This window comes from Cardiocondyla obscurior, linkage group LG16, assembly GCF_019399895.1.
Source record: "Cardiocondyla obscurior isolate alpha-2009 linkage group LG16, Cobs3.1, whole genome shotgun sequence".
Taxonomy (NCBI): domain Eukaryota; kingdom Metazoa; phylum Arthropoda; class Insecta; order Hymenoptera; family Formicidae; genus Cardiocondyla; species Cardiocondyla obscurior.
This window is the reverse complement of record NC_091879.1, coordinates 573,335-599,410: the sequence shown is the minus strand read 5'-3', so window position 1 is coordinate 599,410 and position 26,076 is coordinate 573,335. Positions and strand designations below refer to the sequence as shown.

At 43.8% G+C, this 26,076-nt stretch overlaps 2 protein-coding genes across 3 annotated transcripts in view; one reads left to right on the top strand and one right to left on the bottom strand.

Moving 5' to 3' along the window:
* The window catches only part of LOC139108833 (tubulin monoglutamylase TTLL4), a 117,375-nt gene that overhangs the window by 70,600 nt on the left and 20,699 nt on the right, over nucleotides 1-26,076 (bottom strand). For both annotated transcript variants that reach the window (XM_070667434.1, XM_070667433.1), the window contains one exon: nucleotides 3,222-3,280. The gene's annotated coding sequence lies outside the window, so the exon portion shown is untranslated. The remainder of the gene's footprint in view (nucleotides 1-3,221; nucleotides 3,281-26,076) is intronic.
* LOC139108846 (uncharacterized) lies at nucleotides 9,583-10,610 on the top strand. The gene has a single exon (XM_070667457.1). The coding sequence runs from the start codon at nucleotides 9,629-9,631 to the stop codon at nucleotides 10,154-10,156; it is 528 nt and encodes a 175-aa protein (XP_070523558.1). The 5' UTR covers nucleotides 9,583-9,628; the 3' UTR covers nucleotides 10,157-10,610.

Here is a 26,076-nt window from a genome sequence, read left to right as displayed (position 1 = left end):
CGGACCCGAATGAGGTCCTTTCTCGGCCAACCGCTCCGCCCACAGGACCCTTCGCGCACGAGAAAAGGATCGAGGCCCCGACCAAAGAGACCCATCAAACTACTCTTCCACGTGTACGTAAAAAAGATTCGGGAGGCACAAAGACGAAGGGGACGCCGTCGGCGATGGCCGTCGTCTCATCTTCGCGAAAAGTCATTGTCGCCTCTGACGTTTCGGGCGGATATTTTCAAATAATTGTTATCGTACATTGGCGATTCGGGGCGAGTTCAAACGATGTAAGGGAAAGAACATCATTATATTCACGAATAAAGCAGCGTTTTACGAAACCTTTAATGAGCACCGATTTGCAATAAATCGCACGAAGTAAAATTAAACGCCGTTTTGCACCGCGCACAATTATGTATATTTATTTAAAAAAAAAAAATTAATAAATAAAAATGTAAAAAGTAGACCTCGCAAAAATTAAATACGTTCAACATGCAGATGCGTAAAGCTTGTGAATGCTACTCACATCCGAGGAGAATGCGGCGATCAAAGAAAAGGACCGTAAAACGCGAAACGGAAAAGAATCTGCGAGCATCTCTCCTTTCGAAGGAAGACGAATCGAATAGACAGGATACCACGATGACACGGTCCACGCTAATCCAGTGATAGAAATCCTTAAGCTGCTACCGGTCATCCGGCGGCGCAGCGTAGGAGGGCGGCACAGAAAGGGAAGAAGGGAAATGTATAATTTATAATGATAATCCTATAAGAATGGATCCGTGCCCCGAAGGCAGATTCACGCTCCTGCGAGCTTCAATACGACCCTCTCCTTCCGACACTCTTCTTTCAAAACTCTCCCTCTGCCCAAAAAAAAAAAAAAAGAAAAAAAAATTTCTCTCCTTCACCCCCGGTCGAGTGAATCACACAAATCGATCGAGCATGCACGGCAGTTTCGTCAGGATCTTGTGTTTACATAGGTGCAGGACTTACTTGCGAGGAACAGCTGTTTGTTTAGGGACATATATATATAATGGTGACTCGTAAATGGAAACAGATTTCTCCGAGCTGAACGCGCAAGACTTTGGGAAGGATCTCAAATCCTGAGGATCGATATGGAAGAAATATCGCCGGCGCGGTCCTCTAAAAAGTTTGCCGAGACTCTCGAAGTTGGTGTACCGAGCAATGTTTGATATTGATATTAGGATTTTCGTATTGATCTTAGAGCCTATCAAGTTCATCTTGAACGCGTCGATGCCTTTATCGAATTTAACAATTTCGAAGAAATTGAGTCCTCGAGTTCTTAACGAAATGCGATACGTGCAGTTTTAATATCACGGGTTACTTGAATTTATAATAATATATATAATTTATAATAACTTGAAATTATTTGACAATTAGAAAATTCGGAAGGGAAATTTAATTATAAAAAGCAGACGGTAATCATACAAATTTTTCCCCTTTCTACGGCGTGTCTAAGATGATGAAATTCGCTATTGAAAAATACGTGTCGGAGCATCGCACGAGAGAGTTAGAATGCGTTCTTTTAAAGAGACTTTTTTTTTCACAACGCAGCCCGCCGAGAATGCACTCACCCACGTTAGATTCGCTTTTCAAGCGTCGCGGCAGGTCCTCGCATCCGGCAGAAACATTCTCCCTTACGCAAGACTTTAAAACGAGGCCCCCGAATGCTGATCTATATGGAAGATCGAGCAAGTCCGAACACGTCTCGTTTGTCGCCGGCACGTGAAGAAATTCGATCAAAGCGAGTGCTTCGAATGCATCGTGCGGGTTCAAACCTGTACCGGCGGATCTGCTGCATTTCGAATTTACGTAACGCGCTACACAAAAAGAAATCTCTTCTTCTCGAGCAGAAATCATTCCGCCTTTGAACATAATGGCAAAGCGTACCTGTTCGAACTTACGGAGATCTACTTCGGAAAGTCTATTCTTCAAATTCTCATTCAGATAAACTGCGCTTTATATTTTCTAAAATTGCATCATCCCACCCGAATTTTTAAAATATTAAATTGTTTTACGGATAATTTTATTTTACAAGAAACGATTTCGTTCCACCGCACCGTTAATCGAACACCTTCTGCTCAACCCTTCGATCCGTTAACCTAGAATCCGAAACCCTTTTACCTGCGAAGCACCGAAAGGATTAGCGGAAACTCGCGGACAATGCGGAAAAGGGTTACCCATCCGACGGGATGCACCTGTGAAAGGGTTGAGTCGCGGGATAAAAGATCTCCGAGTCAAAGTTCAGGACGTTAGCGACAAGTGGAATAACTGCAACGCGCGGTTGCTCGCGAATTAATTATTCCGATTTGTTTTTGACGAAAATCTACAGTGCCGATAATTTAAGTCGCGCAGCTGGGGCGTACGCTTTGTGAAAACGTAGAAAAAGGGCTGCGCGACGGCAGCTGCGGAAATCGCGTTGCATATTGCGGTGCAAGCCGATGGTGCGCGCGACAGGTTTTCCCGGTGAGAAACGAGACGACGCGGCGGTGACGACGACGAATCAACCCTTGAATCGTCTTGAATTCTCCCTTTCAATACGTTCGATTCGGTCGCGGTGCAAGATCGAAATGTCGCTTTTATGATTGCGTGCTGCGCGCACATGTGTCCGGGGCCGCGCGAGGGCGAAGGCACCCTTTGTGCTCGCGTTTGACCCTTTTTACCTGAATCACTCTCATCTCCCGGTTCTCGTTGTGGCGCGAGAAGGGACGAAGGGGAAAAATGACGAACAAACACCGGCCGGTGCTTACCCCGTACGGTGGCCCATTCAACGGTGTAAGATATGCATCTACGATCCCCAATAGACCCCAAAAATAACGAAATACAAACGGAGATTTTCGTGATTTTGAATAATATTGCATTCACCCCCGTGGCCACCCCTAAACTCCACCCGGTGCCGGTTCAATTCAATGGGATCGAAAGGGTCCTCTCGCGCGTCGCGGCTTTATGGTCCAGCCCTTTTTATTCCGTCCACGAAAATTCCACGGACCGTTCCGAAGGGACAAAGGATTCCGCGTTCTCTGACGGATGGACGAGCGACTCGAGGCGCATAAAGAATTTTGTCCGCCAAGGATGAATCGTAAGGAAACGGCGAAATACCGTGAATATCGTCTAATCCCGCGGGTTACAATTTTTACCTTGTTAAATAAATTAAACTAAAAGCGGGGCAATAAACTTATGAGATTTATATAAAATTATATATGTATGTAAAAACTCACCAATACAAGCGACGTCTGCGTCGATCCGCTTCAGTCGTCCCACAAAGCAGCGGCTTCACCTGCGGCAAAAATTAGCGAAACGTTAATTCGCAAAATAACAGTGGATTTTATTGCACGGGTGATAAAACGCGTCCGAGCTGGTCGGCAACGGCCGCCGGATACAAAACGAAGTAAAATGCAGCAAATTATAATCGCGCGCGCACTTCAACGCGATCATTAAACGTTTCGTCGAAGACACGCCGAGCTTTACGAATTATATTGACGAGCGGTGAAAAAAAGCTCGTTAGAAACCGCCGGGGCGCGTCCCTCGGTAATTCGAGATGTAATTCGGCCCGATTACACATGGTGCCGCCTTAATAACCGAAATTTGTATCGACCCGCGACCGACACCCCCTAAAAAATATTTAATAAGCACCGAAAAAAGTGTAATAATCTCGATATACCACACTCGCCCGTTCGCCGCAAAGTGGCAACCAGCTAGGCCGATACAATTATTTGAAATAACAAGTGCAATCAAATAAAAAATTTTATATCACTTTAATGCGTTTCTAAAAGTCTCTTTCAGAAATATATCGTGTGTTTTTTTTCTCTCTCTCTCTCTCTCTCTCTTTCTCTCAACAGATTTATACTATACATGTATAATATAAAATAGTAGAATTCAAATGATTGTGTTTTAAAGAAATAAATTTCCAATCAAGATCTCTATCTAAAACCGATGTCTACCTGCCGAAAACGATTGCCGGCCTCGCGAGTGCAAGAAATAAAAAAGAAATAGATACGGTAGTCGGACTATTTTTCGCCCCGGGTGCAAACAAGGGCCGTTCTTTTTTTCAGTACCGGCTTCTCCTTGATATATATTTTAGTCCGCCATTCCGTCGCTCTTTCTTCTAAAGATCTAAATTGGATCTTTTTCTATTGATTAATAAATTAAGATAACGGCTGAGAATTTTGAGAAATTACCGAGTTCTGGAGGAAACTATATTTAGCAAATTAAATATACCGCGCACGAGGTCGAAGCGGATAGAAAACGGAATGTCGCGCGATAGTTATCTCTGCAAATAATATCGTTGCAATTTTCATCGAGCGAATCAATCCGAAGAATGCGCGCCGGAGAACCAACGGCCTTTCTTTCTTTTCTCGCGCGCGCTCACGCGTAATGGTACCGATTTTAAGATCGAGATAACTCGTCGCATCAACCACGGATGCAGTTACCTTCGCCTCGAGAAATGAAGCGAGACGCGGCGATCTTGGCACCGGCGGCGGCAGCTCGTTCGGATTTCGTCGTTCCACTTACAAAACGATCCTATCGGGCATTAAAAACCTGTGGAATGCTCTCGGTAGGAATATTTTATTACCACTCTCGGGGTGTTTCATCGGTGGAATCATATCGCCTTTCGATTAGGCGCACCGTCGCTATATAAGGGTAGATTAGGATCGAGTTTTCGGACGGCCTTTAAATCTACGGCACAAAGCATTTCCTGGTTTTTTTTTTTTTTTTTTATTACTCTCCTACAATGATATCAAATCCAAACTAATTTCGGTCCAAATCATATTGAATTACTTGCCAAAACGTAACGGAACTCATAAAGTTTTATACAGACAACAACGACGTTGTCCTAAAAATTTATAAACTGCAATATTAGGTACTCGCGAGAAAAGGTACCTTCTAATTTTTTTTTCGAAATGCGTACGATTAAAAAAAATTAAAAAAATAATAAAGCACCTAGCGCTAGAATGTCTATTATGCTACAAATTTTTTTTTCTTATTTTTTTTACCGCGTTACGAAATATGAATATCGCAATGCTGCACGTATCCTTTGTTTCGCCCCTGCAATCATCTCGCCAATTTATCCACAAGCGACTCAATGAGCCGCAAAGGAAACCATTTATTAAAGTCCGCGAGAGAGCGGGCAAGCAGAGCGACCGCGGCCGAGTAACGTACGTCAAAAATTTTCAACAGAAACCAACCGGATTCACGGTGGGCGCTGTACGCAGCTCGAGTTATCTCGATCTCGAAATCGGCACGATTACACGCGAGTGCGCGAGGAAGAAGCAGAAAAAGAAGCAGAGGAAGGCGGAAAGCGGAGGAAAGGAGCGCGAGCGAGAGGAGCGCGGCGCGACGAGGACGCCCGTCGGCCTGCACCTGCCGGTGACGTCAGAAGGGACTTCTTGTTTGGGCTTGCTCAGCCCCGGGGGTCACTACTACTGTTTTAGGTTGGCCTGCCCGTCTCCTTCGCCTTCCCCTTTTCCCTTCAACCTCGCTCTCTCCTCCGTCGCGCATCTACCCGCCGCGTCGTCGAGACATGCGTGCACAAGTCAGGCTTCATACGCGAGCCGCAAAGAACGCCGCGGTCATTGCATATATATTAATTATATGCTAATGAAAATGTAGAATCGCCTTCTCGATGAGCACTTCCACGATCACAATTTCGCCGGGATCGGTTGCGTCTTTTTTAGCGAATAATTATCTCGCGCAATCATCGTGATATTTACGGTGAAAAATTAAAATAGCGTATTACATTTCGAATATTTTACTTTACATTTCCTTTGTCTTTCCCTTACGTAAAATGCATTACATAAAAGTTTTTAATTTCAAAAACTAGGCAAACGCAGAAGTAAATTATTTACCCCGTATTTTACACCAAAGTATCCCGACTGGTTGACTTCCGCTGAGTTTTATAATCCGCGATATCTATACGAGAGGACGATAACGTGTTATCAAACGTGAATCGAAAAGGGATCCTATCTACAGATCTATGCCGCAATAAATAAAGAAAAGAAACACCCCGCGCGCATCTCCGAGCCATCTTTTACATGCATTCCGCGACGCGCGTTTAGTCTGATTATTCAGACGTTCGCGGATCCTTTTTCTCGTTGGTTAATGATGCGATAAGCGATATTATCGCGTGGCAAAATGCCAGGGGTAGCGTTTTAATCAAGATCGTGTCATATCGCTCACCTCTAATGTTTGCCACGGCCGAACGTGAAGGGGATCGCACGCTTCGCCTTCGGAATAACGTTTTATCTGATGGGACCCGCGACACTGGTCCGCATGTGATTTGCATAATCTAATATCTTCGTCGGAGGCGCGGAATAAATATAGGAGTATGACGCGCTATTTCCACGAGATTCAAAGCAGCGCGCGTGCAATTTACGAGCGTGATAATGGCCTCAGATGCCGCATAAATTTCGACAAATATGTGAGATTTTTTATACTTGAGATATCCCAACGTAAACAAGTTTTAATAAATATGATAAATGTCATAAAACTTATCGCACGATATATTTAGGCACAAATATATATATATATGTATCAAGCAAAAAACTTTCGAAATTACAAAATCGGTAAATCATTAACGCTCGAATGTGCCAAAGTACTCGTATCGCTAATTGGATCGGAGATTCTGCTCAAGTAGCACAAATGCATCTTCCAAATTTGTCACGCCGCACGCGCCCGTAACTTTTCGTTTCGTTCGGACGATACGTCGTTTGCAATAAAGAGAGAACGTAAATCCCTAAACGACGCGAAGGCTAAGATTCAGCGAAACGTTTCCCGAGCCGTTCGGGCGCCTTCGCGCGAGCAACACGATAATGAATTATTAATTTCACGTGAGGTGCGTTCGAGAGGACGTGCGCGCCCGCACGAAACCACGTGGGCGCGGCTTTAAATCAGGACACCGCGCGAACGGTCTCGAATTAATTAAAATTTGACGGTCGCTTTAAGAACCGGTTGCAGGATCTATTCGATCCTCGGCGGCGCGAGGATTCAACAAAGCGGGCAAGAACGGACGACTCTCACCGACGATCGCGAGAAAAGCGAGGAAAGTGAGACGAGCGATCCTGAGAACTGTTGGAACAGAACATCCGCAAATCTACTCGCGAACCGGTTTAAATCCACGGTTAACAGGAAACGGACGGAATTATCCGTTTCCTCAATTTTCATTAGAGTCGCCCGCTGCCTACGAGCTGGAGACGTTCACGCTGAAGTCGCAATTAGAATTAAATTCGCCCGAGGCGGTTAATCGGCGTATACGACAGTTAATGTTTGAATATATTGTCTCGCGTCACTTAATTTTTTTTCTGTTAATTTTTTTGTCACCGGAAATAAACGCGGCCGCTACGAACTTGTGCCGACGTGACACTCAACACGCGACACACTTCACCGAGCCGACTACCACGTGGGTGAAACCTGTCGAACGATACGCTTAATGATCCACGACGCTTTTAAATTCGCCGTTCGTGAAAGGTCGACGATTTTTCGGTCAAACGCGAAACGCGAAGGCGAAATAAAAATAAAACGCCTCGAATTAAAAACGAAGGTGAAACGATTATTTAAATAAATAAATTACGATTTATATGTAAAAAAAAAAAAATTACAGATTTTTAAGACATTAAACAATTATATGTACTCTGATACTCTGAAAAAAAAGTAAAATAATCCTTGCAAATTTTAAAAGGCTTATGGCACTGCAGTTTTACCTGCCTACATTTCTGAAATGTAAACAAGAACAAATAATACCCGAGTGTACCTGTCTCTCGAGGGGGCAAAGTTTGCCCGTGGCATATGGCCACGGTTTGCCTGCCCAGGCCTCGACGAGACCCTCCACAACTCGATTTTCACCCTCAATAGATTTCCGCTTTTGTTCAGGTGCACGACCAAAACCGCCCTTAAACCGCTGGTGATTTTAAATAGGCACAAGTGAATTTTTTTCCTTTCTTCTTTCTTTGTACAGTGACAATTAAAAATCCTTTTGTAATACATTATTAATCGTACGCATTAATGGATTTATTCATAATGCTAACATATCTATTAACCATTCACCTGACATTCATAAAACAGGTTAAAAAAAAAAGTCCCACCTTGTAAAAAAAAAAGAAAAAAAAACAGAAAAAAAAAGGAAAAAAACTCAGCTCTTCGTGGGGTGCGAGGTAGAGAAAAAATTCACCTCACAAAACTTTTAGACTTTTTTTATGACGGCACAGCTAATGGACGACGCACCGTGATCGTGTCATGAAGACAAGGGCCCTAGTTTTAAGATAACAAAAAATCCGGTTGGAGGCGTTTTTAATAGCGGGGGGGTTACCGTACCTATCGCAGGGTGTCTAGACGCTTCTCGGCTCTAAATCTTTCGTATACTGTGGGGTAACGAAGGAAACGGGGTACGTTATTACCGCACGTTAATTACTATAACTTACCGACTAGCTGTACTAATCCTTTGACTCTAAACTTCTTATCGTAACGATTATCGCTGGAATTTTGATATAAAGAATTATTGTTCGCAACAAATAAATTATTAATGCAAAATTATTAAACACGTACTAATAACAATTTTTTCTTCAAGTCTTTAATATATAAAATTTTGCAAAATTACTTTTCTCCACCCCCCCCTCCCTCCCTCCCTCTCCAGCTTCTGCATTCACGTGCAAGAGTGCAGAATTTCTACATTGCAATGCACTCTGAGTCACGCCACTTTGCGTGCCGAAATTGAATGTACAATTGATACGCCACGTGAATCGATACAATAAACGTTTCGTGAATATAACAATCTGCTAAGTCCGTAATTAAACATTGAGCTTTCTTCATTCAAGCGATTATCTCTATTACCGCCGATGTCACGTACAGCCAATTTATCGTTCTCGAACTATGCCAATTTCTACGTTAACAACAAGACGCAACAAGTTGCATATTCCGTATTCAGTATGAAACCAACGACAAAATCCGTCCCGCCTCACGCAAGCTCGCGTGACAAGCACGAACGTGTTGCGACAGGTTCAAGCAAGCCTCGAAGGATCAGCCACCCCCTTCAGAAATCCAGGCTGGGTCCTAGAGAAAGAGCCTCCTCTAGAAAACCTAAGAAATCAGAGTCACGCGGAACGTGAAAGCGAGGATTCACTGTGTAGAAGGTCGGACGGGGGTGACCGTGGGGGTGTGCGCGCACGTGTATGTGCGTCAGAAGGGGCCCCTGCGAGCAGGGTGCTACAAGAACCGAGATAGGTGGTGGACGATCGGGCGGCGAAGGCGGAGGAAGGAGAAGACCGGCAGATGGTCGGCGTGGACCCCGACGTGGGAAGCTCCGAATTCTCCGAGTTCCCACAGCCAGAGTGCACCTGCCTTCCCCACTCTGTTACCCCGTGGAGGCTCGACGGGGCTATATAAGGACGGGGTTGCTCGTACTAAGGTACCATTCGCTCACTAACCTCTCGTTCCAAAACGACTTGCCCGAAAGCATATCCTTCGCTTTCAAAGTTCTCCCGCCAAGTTTCTTATCGAACGACAGTTCGTACCACGTGTTCCGAGGGTCCGGCAGTTCGGAAGAAACCGGTTCAGTGTACCGTGGTTCGACGGAGAACAAGAGAGAAAGAGAGACAGAGAGAGAGAGAGAAAAAGAGAAAGAGAGAGAGGAAAGATGGCTGCCACCACTGCCTTGAGCGAGCACACGCTGTTCGACTTCGAACTCAACGATGTATTCGAGAACGAACTCAACGATAATCTCTACAATCTGAAGATGTCGGAAGACAAAATCGTAAGCAACCGCAAGAGCAGACGCATGCTGAAGCCGTTGAAGCCGCTGCTGCGGATGCTGAAGAAGCGCACCAGCAGCTACGTCAAGCGAAGCAAGCGTCAGGAGGCCGTGCCTCAGGTGGGGACCTTCACAGAAGAGATCGAGAACCAGAACAACGCTAACGAGGCGCTGGAGCGTCGGCTCCTGCAGGAGTTGCGGGACGCTGAAGAGGGTGCCGCTATCACAGTCTGCCTGGACGGACAAATGACCGTCGTGCCGGTTGTGCCCGGTCAGTGCTACGTGCCAGTGCATTTCGCTCACACTCACGCCGGCGACTTCTACTGGACGACCCTAAGCATGGCTGACAGAGACCTGTGCTACAAGGAGCGCGCCTTCTCGCAGTACCAGCTTCCCGAGGTACAAGTGGCGTGAGACGTCATCACCGAGATCGAGCATCTACCTCAAAGGCGAACCATCCGAACCGATTACACGAGATTCGCCGTAAGCGTCCTCGAGCCCGAGGACAAGCTGTCAATCGAGTTGTGACGCAACAGCTTAGACTTTTCGAAACTGTGATCATTAGATTATATTATTTAGATTTTAGTTAACTGATGATTGACTGATCGAGAAAAGCATTCCTTGTAGATGTAAAATTAATATGTCAAAAAGCGAGGAGAGAGAAAGAGAGACGCATTATATTTTTGTCCTTCTTTACGACGGCGCAATTGTCGCGTCTGTGATATATGTACCTATAATATGTATACAAATTTATAGAGTGCTATTTCAAGATTGTGATATCGGCTTTAATGTCAGCAAGTATCGCTGGCACTTTCCTACTTGTCTTCCAATATATTTGTTCGAAATAAATGTTACTCGTAAGAATATATATCTCGTAATAATCAATCCTCCCTTCCCCTTAGATTTAATTTATTCTTTTTAAATATATATTTTTTTATAAATATAAAAAATAAAAATAAATTGATCACCGAAAGATTAAATAAGAAGAAATTTTAAATTTATCTGATATTTAAAAAATTAATTCCTTGTGTTATAAAAAAAAAATACACAAGAGCTTTTGCAATAAATTCGTAAGTAGAAAAAAGACAAAAAAAAATACTTGGACAATAGTTGATTCGATCGAAAATTCGGACACAATCGACATTATATGCGCACGTGTTGTCCATATGTGACAGACACATGTCCACTGGGGGTAGCAGGGTGCGAGTTCACATGATTTTCCACGGCGGACGCGAGGGTAAAAAAATCTCGACCCTTAAAAAAAATAATGAAAGGTACGATGATCAGTAACCGGAGCATGATGAAATAATCCGAGGGGTGAATAATTTGCGAATTATACGATAGAATTAATTTAAGCTTTTTTACTTAATAGACACCCTCGATCACGATTTGTATATCACCCGACGCGAAAACTTTATTTAAGAAATATTAAGAAATAAATAATTTCTATTATTTGTAACAGCTTTCTATATTAATATTTAAGTATAAAAAAAAAAAAAAAAAAAAAATTAGAAAAAAGTAAAACGCTATAAAATTAACATACAAACGTAAAAAGAAAATTATTTGCGGTTTTCCCTCAAGTTTAGGGTAGGTAGATCAGCCTGTACGGAAGGCAACCCTTCGAACAACCCCGCATTGGGTGCAAGTTGCACCCGCATTCGAGGGGCAGATGGTCCCTTCGGCAAATACTTTGACTCGAACGAGGTCAAGCGCAACGTGGGAAACATTGTAAAATAACTTTGTAAAAAGTATCGCCCGGAATGTATCAATTACGTGAGTTATTTTCACCGTCAGCATCGCGACATCGCGCCGATTAAATAAATTAATTCATTATCCTGTTACAGTTGCTTCCCCTTTCCCGCCATCCGCGTCACGTTCTCTCACCTCATTTACGGTCGTCTCACGGCTATCCGAACCGTGTAAATTGGTTGGAATGAGTATGTCGCAACCGTTCGATAACCCTTTTTCGTAATTACAGTGATTAAAACGTTCGCGCAGGAATTTTTCCCCATACGAAATCAGTCTCGCCGAATAATAATCCATACAGGGAGAAAACACCTCCGACTTGCTCGGTGAAATTATTCATCGATTTAATGGAAGCGTTCGCGTTACAAATGCCCAAACCGTCTGCATACAATTGCTTTTCCAAATTGGTTTCAGTAATTAATCAATTTCGTGCGGTACCGATAGGAAATAAAAATACCGCGGGGTTGATCGTTGTCGAAAATAACGCAATAGTTGTATATCGGTAGGTGGGAAAAAAAAAAGCCGCTAACGATTCGGCGATGAACAACAATGCCGCTACTTTCTCAGTTGACATTTCTCAACGCGGGAGAAAAAGAACACGTGTCGCGCGGAATCGGCCGCCACTTCCTCCCGCGTGCGGCCGATAGTCGTCGGCCTTTACCGTCTCGCGAAGTGAATGGCGCGGCGCCGCGTATCTCCCTCCTCGTCGCGGTGACCCGCTCGTGCCGGCGAAACGCTCGTTCGCGCTACCCGCTCATTCCCACGGCCCCGATATCGCTGCATTAATGTGAGCCGGCGCACACGCGCGCACGCACGCGATCTCCCTCGTGCGCGCGTGTCAAGCCGGATCCAGATCGAGCGAGCAAAGCGCGAACGAATACGAATGAACTCGCTTCAACGAGCGTGAACGGAATTATTCAAGCAAATTGTTCACTCGCGTTTGTTCACGCTCCTCATTTTCTTCCGGATTTATCAAACGCGCCTCGCGGCATGCGGTGGAACGCGAGATAACTCCCACGCGCGGATTTTTATTCCTCGCGATAGGGGTATTACCGAAATCCGTAAAAAAAAAAAAAAAAAAAAAAAAAAGATTTACCAACGTGAAGAGAACATGATTAATTCATGACTTCGTCAACTTCCCATATATTTTATTTCAAGTTGTTTATCGTTTCTGGAAAGCTTACCTTAATTGACGCTTCGTATTAATTAATCTTTTTTTTTATATCGTCAACATTTTTGTCAGTAACGTTTCAATATTTTCTTATAATTAGATTGCAAAATGGAATTAATCAAAGACAGAAAAAAATTAAAAATAAAACTTGACGATTAAAAAATAAACACCAGTTATATGTCGATCTAGTCGATGAACATAGATCGCATGCCACGATTAAAGAATCTGGAAAATGATTCGTAAAAATTCATCTACGTACAGACGTTGATTGGTACTCACTCTAAATCTGTCAATAATTACGCAAAGGACGGGAGCACACGCCAGTTTAAGTTGCCAAGAAATCCCGCTGCGGGCGAGCAGAGAGAACGAGCAGCGGCGTCGAAAAGGAGAGCTTCTTTCGCGACTGGATGAGAAGGCGAAAGGGACCAAGAATGAAATTGGCTCGTGACTAATGCCGTTCGTCATGGATGATCGCGGAGCATGCTTGCGCCATTCCCGTGCCAATCTCGCGACGCCATTCACGGGAAAAGAAAAGGAATACTCGAATTGTCCCTTCGTACGCGACCTCTTCGTGCCAAACGAGCACGTCGCAAGACCTCTTTAGACCGGCGAAAGCAATTGAAATAGAATACCGTTGCATAACGATGCATCAATAATAGCGCGATCGATCAATGACGCACAGTGCGCGAGGCGGGTGAATAATTAATTGTTGAGGAAACCGAACACAATTCGGTGACCTGATGTCAAGTAACGATTATGAAACAAATATAAATCCCGGGGTCTGTTAGAATTTTTCGAAATTACAAGCGCAAAAAAATAAATAAACAAGATTGAATTCATTAAAATTTCTGATTTTCTTTTTAAAAGCGAAAATGTCATTATCTTTTAGCGCGACTTGCTTCAATTATATTTAATTGGCTCGTATTTAATTTGAAAGTAAATAGTATTTTATTTTTATACTTTTTGATATCTTCATTGGGGGTTTTTTTTTTTGTGCGTGTGGAATACAGTGATAGCTGACGAACGTAAATAAAGATTAAAGATTTTCTCTGACAGCTAAGTAATCGCGCCTGTCTCCAATAATTTGAGATAGAAAGGGAGATAGGAGAATCTTATTCCTGATATTTCTTATCGTTAGCGCGAATTAGCATACGTCAGAAACACATTAATAGGATTACCTTATCCGAGAATGAAGAAATTGGTAATATAGTTCCTGGATTCTGATGTTGTAAACGATTCCTCGACCATTAATCCTGAATATATGCGAAGCCTAATCGTTCTGCATTTCGACGATCATATATGTCTACAATTACATGGCTCGATATTAATCTCGTTAGTCGAGCAATTTTATGCCGGCGTGGAAAAAATGTTTAAAAAATCTTTGTTGAATTTTTAAGCTAATTGGGAATATTTTCAGCTAATTTTTAGCCGAGTAGATTGCCGAGAAGCGATTAGTAGTTGAGCACTCAGCTCGTCGATGTGATTAAGGGCTAACAGGAAGCCCGTATCTCAAGGCTGCCACTCGATATATCATTTTCGCGCGGTACCGATGCAATACGACGCAGCGCGATGGATGGAGGTGAGCAATGCGAGATGTTGTCGGCGATTAGTTCTGCGCTCCAATATGAAATGGAAACGATAGAAACCTACAAGCACGGACGGTATCTTTTGCCCACGTTTGACCATAAATTTGCGTGCTTTCTCGCGGGGCTTTATAATTCACGCGAAGAACCCAAGGAGATCTACCCGCGAAGGCAATCACGCGCGTGGCGTATCGTGTAATTAAAATCGCACGGTCAGAGTTAATGATTAAGCTGCATTTATCAATTACGCAAAAGGACATGGAAAATTTGTCGAGGCTTCTTTAACGCGCTGATTTTATTGCGCAAGCGGGAGCTGGATTTAAAGAAAAAGGGTAAAACGCAAAAGAAGTCGAATCGAAAAATAAACAAATCGACGTTCGTTACGTAATTTCATATGTGAAATGCGTCAGGTTGATATTTACGCACACACGTGCCTCCACCATAGCGCGCGCGGTTAGATGCAAATTAGATTCGCGCCATCCTGTTGATCGCTGTCTCGAACGCATTAATTAACGTGCTTGTTTTGAGGAAGCTAGACGAGCTCGCGGACGGGCATGATTATCACCTTGTATCCTTTCAACGTTCAAGCGGATTACCGGATACCAAAGATTTCAATACTGCAAACGTGTAATCATACGCCTCGAGATTTCTGCGATTATATCTTTCTATCGGGTCCCAGCATGATTCTATTAGAATCATATTAGCATTCAGTTCCCGCTGCAATTTACTTAAAACGTTACAACAGACGTCATAACGAATATCAAATGATGCTGCCTTGATACGTCCGCCGTCTATACGCATTTATATCAACGAGATATAAGTCTAACGTTTTTGATACTTCCCCGCGAAACTGCTAATTAAAACAGTGAAACACGATTTTTTCTATTAATTTAACAAGCAGATCCATCTTAGTATTCAACCGCTTGACAACAGCTTCTGCGCGAAAATTCGTAAAAAAAAAAAAAAAAAAAACCGTCCCTGTTTTCATTTTCAATTATCGGAGGATATCGTTTTCATCACGCAATTTCAATCGACCAACATGTTCATAAGCGTCGCACACACGCGCCCGCGCACGCACGCATGTACGTACGCTCGCTTACGATGCTTATTAACACGCTGCGTGAAAAATCGCGGCTTTCAGGAGATAATTACTTATGACACTCGATGCGATGTGTCATTAAACCAGGGAGACGGATTAATGCGGGTTAATTTAAAACGTGATTGCAGTTTGGACTCGAGCACCTGGACGTTGTTTAAGGCGATACGCGATTTTGAAAAAAATCGAGGTTAATCGCGCGCGTTTAGTAATTGCATACCGATACACGCAGGTTCGCATGTCATCCCGTGCGGGGATCCTTTAATACGCAATTATACTGCAAAAACATAAGAATATCTTTAATTTCGAGACCTTCGATATACGTCACACGATTACATCGTATTTCATTAATTAAATTAATTCAGCCTCACGAGAGCTTTATTAACTTATCCCAAAATTAATTTTTGACGCTATCCCGTTTTGGAAAACAACCTTCACCCTCGGCTCTCCCGTGGGTATATATTATACCTCAGCGCATTCCAGGCAAACGAATTAGGAAAGGCGACATGAGCGGAGTCGCATTCGCTTTCATTAAAGAAACGAAGCGACACGCGTCCGTTCGAGGGCGGGCGGAAGGAAGACTCAATAAAAATCGATCAAGCCGTTCTCGGTTAAGGAAAAGAAGACGATGAATGGGGAAGAAGTGAGGCGAGACGGTGGTACAGAAAGATCGTACATACATTCTTCCTATAATCTGACACTTTAACGAGCGTGGCGGCGGGAAAGACGGTGGCTGCTCTAGGCGCGTCGCCGCCACGTGGGCAACCCGCGTCCGCCGGACGAAACTTTCTCGGTTCGCGGCCTGCTCCCGGGCAACACGGCTTCTCCTTCTCGGGGGCCTCCGGGTTTCTCGTGGGAACTTGAGACAGATGCGTCGCGCGTGAGAATCTCGGGCAGATGCGGACTTACGCACCTTCTCTCTCGAGTGCGCCACGCACTGCCTCGTATTTATAAGACGTACACGTATCGCGCGTAGAGTATAGGTAGAGATAGGTATATATACGTGTAGGACATGCCGGCGCGGTATTATACGCCCGACCATAACCCGCTTACGGCTCTCGTCTCCTCTCTTTCATCTCGTCTTCTTTGCGCGACAATTCTCTCTTTCTCCCTTTGACACGCGCGCGCGCGCGCGATAGCCCCGCGACTTCGCTTCTCTTTCTATTTAGCTCTCGGTGCGTCGTGATTGTAATAGAGGTGCCGCATCGGATCGGTCGGTCGTGTGCACGGAACGTGTACGGAACGTGGCTCGGGCCTACCTCGCGCTGCCCTTTTTTTTCTTTTCTTTTTTCCCTCGCCACGTTTCTTCCCCGCGGTTCCAAGGGATCGACCGGGATCGGTAATAGAGACATATTAGGCAAATTATATACCCGGGCGACCGTACAAAATTGTAATTGGAAAATTTAGTACAAATCATAATAAAAAACGTAAATCGTCAAGCTTGAGGATCTTTGTAGAATCTATTTATCTAGAATTTATTCACAACATCGTTTTCGTCAATAAAATTAGTTCCGTCTCGCGCCTCGCTGTTGGTCGAAAGTTAATATATACGCTAGTTAGAGAGCGTATATAAAGTATGAGGCAATTTATCACGGCAAGCCTCCGTCGTTCGTGAAGACCGACTCTGTTTTCTTGAAGGAACCTCGATTCTTATCGCGTTATACCCGAGGCGACGCTGTCCGTCAATAAATTCGGCGGTACTTGCACACAGATCACGAGCTTCTCTTACGTCGTTTCGTATAAGTCCGCGTGGTGTCGTAAACAAGATATGTGGAAAATGTAACGGTATATTCACCGTCGATTAAAGCCTCGAACCGTTCCCCGATGTAGCGACAGATTAATTCTCCGACACCCTTACAACCCGTAACTTTATTTGCATTAACATCTTTGCATCAATAACCGTTGGAAAAATAACAAGAAAATATGTTTCTTCAAAAAAAAAAAAAAACTCCTGTACGACAAATTAATTGAACGTTTCCAAAAAAAAAAAAAAAAAAAATTTAATTTACGCGCAGGGAAAAAAACTTCAATAATGTACATGTAAATCGAATTTAAACTAAAAATATGATTGATCCATTATTTTACATAATTTGCTGTAACGTGCAAAATTAGCGTAATTACAATGAAATTACTTTAAATGTGCAGGAGCAATTTGCATCTCGTCACAAGAGAGGACTTCCGAATCGATTCATTAATTAAAAAATATTAATAGCGAGTCATTAACGACTCCAATGAGATTAGACTTATCGAATAATCGAGTACCGCGCCGGGAAATCTGTTGAAAAATATCACGACACTGTAACTAAAGCACTGTAAATGCGGTGGACAATGATTTATTATGTCAATGTAATTCCCGTCGGGCGTTCGCGGCGATACTTTCCTAACAACAAATAATGCGCGTCCGGCAAAAGGTTGCCCCGCAGGTACGCACGTCTTTTACTCACGCCGAGAACATAATTACTCTGGGATCCACGCGGAAATCGATCCCATCGCTCATTGACGCGGGAGATTTTGCAAGGAGAAACTGATGGCACCGACGATCGAATTAACGAACGTCGCCGCCACATGACCCGCTTTCGCATACGAAATAGTTTTGGCGTTATTTCATGCCGAAAATACTCGACATGTATTACTGTGCTCTTTGCCCGCGATCAGCAACGAGGCTGCGTCAGAGGAAAACTTTTGGTCGACATACATAATTAAATTTCAAATCTTTGGGTAATATTTGCGAGTGATTAGTTGTAAAAACGATAATTTTGAGGAAGAGAGAGAAAGAGAGAAAAAAAAAAAAACTATTGTTGCAAAATAAAGAACATAATTAAAATTTGAGATACACGCGATAATAAAATTTTCAAGTACCTAATAAATAACAGTGACGTAACTTTTCTACTTTCTTGAGAATAATGCTATACCCGTTTTGCATCGCTTAAGATTATTCTCGAGGCATTCGTCATACATCGATCAAACGTTGAGAAATAATGCACGAGCGCGCCAAGTCGCTCGGTGCAAACGAAATGAAATCGCGTGGCCTGGGGCCGATAAAAATTCGCGCGAACGCTTCCGCGCCGGCAATGCGTAACGGCTGCAATTTGTAATCAAGATTTATATATGAACGAGCGGAACTTCCGGGCCCGACTCCTGTAACTTTTAACGCGCGGCAGCAACCCGGAGGCGAACCGAGTTGCCACTCGATCCCGAAAGTAAGCGGAGCTAATGTTACGCCCGCTATAAGTCAGGTGCTACAAGCACATAGTAGCCACTTTTGAAGCCGACAGAACCTTCCCCACTACATCTCCCGGCGAAAAAAGTCATCCCGGAGAACGCGCGCGGCCCAGCATCCCGTGGTAGAGATGCGATGAATGGACACCGGATAACCCTTTCTCGCTCGATCTCTTCAAACCCAGACGACCGCCGGCGAGCCACATGACAGGCAGTTTTAAAGAAGTTATTAAAAGTAGCGATATTAATGATAATTAAAACACTACGGATATTTGAAAAAAAAAAAAAAAGAAGCACACATTTTTTTAATTGAGCAATAAAAAAATATTAATAAACTAATAAAAAAATTAACATAATTTTTTTTTTTTTTAACGCGTCGGTGAAACTATAAAAAATATACGTATAGAATTTTAGTCAATTAAATAAAGACTCGTATAACGATAGAACCCTTGCGTTAACGCGCGACGGACACGCGGCCGGCGCGAGCTTGGGGGCAGAATGGACGCCGGTGACGTCGTCCTCTTAACGCAGCCACGTGTTGAAAAAGAAATCTCCGTGCGCGCATCGGAATGCCGTGCGTGCAAAGAACAGCCGGAGGTTTGAGGAAAAAGGGAGGAACGCGGGGGGAGAGAGCCCGTATAACTCGTGCAGCCCACGAGCGGGCCTCCGATGCACATGCTCGATATTCCCATGGATTCGCCGCCGCCTTATGGCGGCCGTGGACAGCGTAGGTCCGGTCGCCTTCCCCATCCCTGCCTCGTCCTTCCACCCTTCGCGCCATCGGTCGTCCTCCTTTTACCAGAGCCCGAGCTCTCTTTCCAAACACCACAAGAATTCCTCCATCCTTCCCTTGCGCGGATCACAAGCGTGGCGTGTGTATAGGCACGCACATGTCCCGAATTCCCACAGTCTTCCCGCTCGTACGAAATAAAAAAAAAAAAGAAAGAGAGAGAGGTAGGGAGACACGTCGCTGTCACCTTGTGGGAGAGATCTCGGGGAAAGACGTAGGTAGGGCGGGCGTTCCTGAGCCTCCGTGATGTGCATACGCACACGTACACGCGTGTGCGGGGAATCGGGAACGATCGTCGAGCCACGTGCACTCACGTGCGCGCTCTTTTGCCGCGCTTTCTCGGGGCCTTGCCGGCCTTTACAAAACTGCCCGCGCGATGGATCGACGGATAGGTGCTCCTTTTTTCTTCTTTTTGTTCGCGACACACGCGTGAACGATTTAAGCATTCTGTCAGACCCCGCCGATATGTGGCGGAATTAATCGACCCACCCTCGGAATGTTAACAAGAAATTTAGATCGATCCCCGGACGCGGGAGAGAGTTTTGGCACGATAAATCTTGGTGTCGCATTGCCATTTGCGGAAACACCTTTTACGGAAGTATAATAGTCGTTATAAATTCTCGAGTTTTTTTAAACAAACTCTTTTTACTTTCGAGTAAAAAAAATCCTAAAGCTAACATACCCTCGGCGCCGATATAAAGTTAAAAAAAAAAAAAAGAATAATAATTAAATTTTATTTTAAGTTTCTTTCCGACACCTAAAGGGACGAGCATTGAGTGTATCATACTTATCATGCCGCTCACGTACTGACAGCTTAATCACGGAAGTTAGTTACCACGTCGTTACAAAACTGATAACGCCTACAAAATTGCATTATAAAATGATGTTCATATCGCATTATACAATAAATCAAAAATTTACATTAACGAGATGTATAAATATTTATAAGCAATAATAGATTTTTCATCTCGCGCAAAGTACGTGCTTATTTCGAGCTTCTGACGTCTCGGCAGCTCTCGAGCAAACACCGCAAAATGTTGCAACTTTGCAAGCTTAAAACGTGAGAAACAAGGGTTAATAATATCATTCCTCTCGATATCAACGAAATAATAAACAATTCGTTCCGCGTCGTAAATTTCTAATTGCGTCTGCGTAACTAGAGAAGGTACAGTTTTTGCAAAATTAATCGTCCCGTTGAAGCAATTAACGTTATCCGGTCTGAGCACGTGTATCGTGCAACTCCGGGGTAATCTCAGATCGAAAAGGCGAGTTCCATTGCGGAAAACAGTAAATTAAAACTGGATCAGGTAGCTCCTCTGCCTATCTGCCATAATCTTTCGTGTAGCTATCGAGCCGAACAGTGTACATTGATTATAGAAGTACTGTTGACCATGCTAATTACGACGCTGCACCACAAGGCTAATTAACACAATCCGGCTACAAGAAATAAAATAAAAAAAAAAAGCTTTGGAATATTCTTAAAATGCAATAAAGTCTCATTACAACAAATATATAGATTGTTACAACATGATAAGCCTCCAAAATAATTACACTGAATAATCGTGCAGAAAGAAAGAGCGTATAAAAAATAAAAAAAAAATAAAAAAATACACCGACATTGATAGCATCTCCTAAAGCTAAATAAATTTAACCTCTCGAACTATTTATTTTATCTGACGTACACGGTGATATCACTTGTACGTCCAGCTGCGCCTACGAGAAACCTCGATGTGTGTGAAAAACGATTAGATACGAGCGTGAGTGTGCATCATTCAGTCGGCACTGGCAATGTCGGTCTCTTCCGCAATCAGCGTCTGTCTCGCTCCTTGACCGTGTCATTTCTCTTAATCGTCCGCCACTCCTTGCTCCCACACGAGAAGGCCGGACAAACGGGAGACAGAGAGCAGAGTGACCGTCGGATCGAAAGAACGAGGTAAACGAGATGGAGCGGGACAGACAATAAAGTAAATGAGACCCAATCTTAGCCACCCACTTAATTCCCGGCTCTCGAGCGAGGGTCCGCACGTGTGTACGCATGACGCGTGTGAAACCCGCAGGGAGTACGTACGCGTGCGATATGCACCTTACGCATCAGACACGTCGATATTCCTATTCGCACGCGTCGCGGTCAGGAAACGCATTTATAATATAATCCCGCGACTTTGTATCGACATGGTACCCCACGTGGCACTTTTTTTTATCTTTTTGCATCTCGGATGACTGTGTATTTCACAAGGTATTCGCGATAATAAATTACATTCGCGCGCGTGTTCTATTTTTCTTTATTTTTCTTTTTTTTTTCCTTTTTTTTTCTTTTAATCTTTAATCGGAAAGTATGATCGTAATAAAAATGTGATGAGTCACTAAGTCGATCTATACCGACAACTTTTTGCACTTCTCTCTAAATTAGTATGAATAACTCTGACGCACGTTTATTTTATAAAAAGAAGGAAGAATAAAATAATATTACGTAAATTAAAAAAAAAAAAAAAAAAGATAGAAAGAAAGCGCAAGAAAGAGAGAAGCAGGGAAGATTAAAGAACTTCGCGTCGCGTCATTCAATAATCCACGATCGATAACGATCGTAATATATTCCGAAGTGGCGGCTAAATGTCGACACCCCCGATCTAAGACGCGAACACGGCGAACGAGGGTGGAGTGAGCGGGGGAGAGCGAGAAGACGTCAGCAGAATGCGGGGCATATTCCTAAGGGCCAAGTAATACGGCAGATGAGAGGGAAGGCTGCAGGAGTCCGTGGGAAACATCCTCGGTGTGGTTCCTTCCTTAGGAAGGCGTGCGAGGAATCCTTAGTGGTCGTGTGCACGTACACGCGAGCGCCGTGGAGGACTTTCAGGGCAGGCCATCTGCCCGAGTCTCTCACGATTCCGGGCCAGCTGCCGATATCTTCGCATAAGCGTGCATCGTGAAAGAGCCCCGGGCGCTAAATGCGCGCCTCGCACACACTTATTTGCGACTAGGTGTGTAAAACTGCGATCGCTCTACAATCGCCCGTGGCGATCTCGCTCGGCGCGCTGATTTTTCGCGCCATGCCCTACGAGCCGAGCCCCTCATAGGAGCACCCTATCTCGCTCTCCTCCCCCCCGGGGGGGTTGACTTTTCGAGGGTTCCTCTCGAGGGATTTCTCTCTCCTTAAATATCGCTTGCTCCGAGACAACGCGCGGCGCGAATAATCAGCTGTTTAAACCTCACTTGACTCCTCACACAGCTGTGTTATCCCGTGAAAAGCGTTAAACGTCGTTTAAGTGTGCATAATTAATAGCTTCGAAAAATTGCCGTCGATAAATCAGCGTAATAGAGATACGCGACTTTGCGCGCGTCCGCGCGCACACATGTAAAAAATCCGTCCCCCTTCTTTTCGTCCCGTCGTCACCCTAAATTGCTCTAACGAACCTTTACATAATGCGTCGTGTCCGGTAGAAAGAGAGAGCTCGAGTAAGTTAGAAGAGTGGACAACTACCTGTTGATCGCACCGTAATTGTATGAATCACGTCGCCCCAGAGGCAAGACTTCCTCCCCTCGCGAATCACCTGCATTTTGTATCACTTTTCAACGTAAATAATCTATTTAAAGATGTAATATATACTTATATTTCAACAATTGTTTTCTACCATAAACGCATGTACCACGCGGCAATTAATTAATGACTATTTTTTTATATTGCTAATACCGAGATACGCTAGTGACGCGCGATAACTCGTGCGTGCGCGGTTTTCAAAAAATCGGAGCACCTGCGTGCACCCCCCAAAAATTCCAGGGAGACCTCTTCGGACAAACGACCCCGGAGAAAAATGCAAATGTACACGATGAACGGACCGGCATGGTCATCCCTGAACAAGATCCCGGCACAAAAGGGGTGAGTATTTTTCGTGACGAGGGGGACAAGTCGAGGAAAAAGGGGGCATCCTTGTAGTAACGGGGTCAAGTTTGAGAAACGCGGAAACGGTAGTACCATTCAAAAGACCGCTCGTGCTTTGCACGCTTCGACAGAAAGAAAAAATCAGAGAGAGAGAGAGAAAGAGAGACTTCCTGAAAAGAGGACGGTTCTAATTTTTTTCTATGGGGCCCTTTGACATCCACCCTCTTCGTGGTGCGCATAGGGGTGAATTCTTCCGACGTGCGTTTCAATAGTGTCCAAGAGTGTGGGAACGAAGCCGTTCGAGAAGCGGATCTGAGAAACACCCGTACGGGGTCCTGTTACGTTTACATAGGAAAGGCTCGTGCTAAGATGCCACATCAACGTCTAATAAGGAAAAATATCGAGACCGCCACAAGGAATTGGGCAAGCAATTGCACACGCGTGATAACACTATATCGTCAGTGCATTAGTTTGCAAAAATTCAACGTTAAATTAATTTTTTTTTTTTTTTACTATTTAGCATTTGATCAACGTGTCTAATAATAGTATATTCCATATTCTTGCAATTAAAAAATATGCGATTCTAACAGCTTAAGACAACGTAAAGTTACGTAAGATTCGAACCAAGACAAAAAAAAATTTATTGCGGATCCTACGTATCGCGGCGATAATTGTAGGCGGAAGGAAACGACGGATGACGAGAGCCTGAAAAACGGCTGTTTTCCAACTCGTTAATCAATCCGAAAACAGTAATGTAGGAAGACAGGCCGGCGGAGGCGGCATCAAAGAGGCGCACTCGCCACGTAAGAGCGCCCAGAAAGCATCCTAATTAGGCAATGAAAGGACGCTTTGTGGCTCTCGAAAGGGAGTTGGTGTCTAAAAGACGCCGATAACACGTGCGTCAAATCTTGAAGAGGAATGCGACGGCGATGACGACAACGACGACCGGATCCTCCCGTGGCGCGGTTCACACGAGAGACAAATGCAGAATCGTGAATGGCGCTTTGTGGGGAACGTCTTATAATACGGAATACTATCGCCACCCGTGGTGTATCGCCATATGGAGCACGTCGAGAACGACAAAAATAAGCGGCCGTTAATAACGCCAGAACCCCTTCGAATTCCAGGGAATTTTCGGACTCCACATATGCGCTCGATTTGCCATTGACAGGCTGCATTATCGTGTCATTTTTAATCGTACAATTAACTTGGAATTTAAAAAAAAAATTAATTCGACCACTGCGTTTGATTAATTCTATTCTATCCCTTAGAGTATATAAATAGAGAAAAGTTCAAAAAATTTAACGCGACCAAGTGTTGCACTTAAGTGATGATCGATTTATTGACGGCGTAAATTAAGTCATCTCAATTTAGGTACTCGTTATCCTTTTCTAGATTACGTCCACTGTATAATCGACATGACGGTGAGAAATTGAATTAGCCAGGATAACCGGCCCTACGAGGCGAGTTCTCGATCCAGATCCTGTTGAAATAATTACCGTGACGTTGCGCGAAACAATTAATCGTTGTCTCATACCCGGACCGAGTTTAATCCGGAATACACATTTAATTTCCAACAACCACATGCGCGCACCGTAAGTTATTTGAGAAGAAAACGCACTCGACCTTGATAAATAATTGCGAATATCTCCGCCGCTATGAGAGGTAAATAAACTTTGCACGGAAATAGATGCCCATGCCTGCTGCCTCGTTACACAGTTTGTCTAGAGTATTAATTTACTTCCGACGTCCGCGTGCAATTTCTTTTCATAGCATTTATTTCATTACTCCTAACTGTGCGCAAAAAAAAAAGAAAAAAGAAAAAAAGAAGATTAAAATTACGAAAAAAACATTGCCCAAGTATGTCCTAAGCGAAATTCCTCACGTGAAATAAAATCTACCCATCAATAAATGATTGCACAAGTATAAAAAAAAAAAAAAAAAATGTGCAGGACAGCAATCCGATTTCGCAACGTCATCTCACGTCCTCAGGCCGTCAGAACGATCCGCCATCGATCGGCACAGCAATAATATATTGATGACTGACGGAGCGGCGGTTCCATTCAATTATCGACGCTTTAATAGCCGGGTCCCTCTTACCGTTTTAACGACGCTGTTTACCTCGCGTGCCTCCTCAAAGAGATTTTCTTCCGCGACGCTTTCGTGATGTCGAATTAAATAAGTTTCGACGCGATGCACCTCGTCTTCAGTCGCGCAAGAAAAAAAAACCCCGTTAAATTGCTGGACATTATACCATTTCGGTCGAAAACGTACGTCAGTAAGTTTTTAAAAAACGGCTTTTACCGCAGTGTTTTACACATCAAACGCAATAATAAGGCGGCTTTGCTGCGACGCCGTGGAAATAAATATCCTTAAAAGACAGCGATACAAAAATATCGGGACACGGCGGGAAAGAGTTGAGAAAAGAAATTTTGACGCGACAGATTTTAATCAAGGGCATCCCTGGTTAATCTATGAAAACTTATTTAATCCGATGAGAGATATAGATAATACGATAAAGACAGGTGTGTCCTTGGACATTTTCTTTCTCCTCGAATATATTATCCCACTATTCGTTCTAAAATCCCTTTATTATACTAAAACCAAAGAGGATTAACTGAGATTTAACAGGAATTTATATTCACATAATTTAACAGGACTTCGATTCGACTTTGTAAGATCTGCATATTGATTGCGCGTATCAGCGCGCGGAGCCGTTCGAGTGGTCTTGGAAATAATATCGTGCCGAAGGAGATTTAGTCAACGAGATAATTGAAATTTTTCTTACCGCGAGAGCTAATCCCTCGCGGGCTCTTATAATTTTGAAATCGACGCGTTCGCAGGAGAGTACA

Bases quoted from the DNA above. Each gene is read 5' to 3' on its own strand.
- LOC139108846 (XM_070667457.1), top strand. From the start codon at position 9,629: ATGGCTGCCACCACTGCCTTGAGCGAGCACACGCTGTTCGACTTCGAA.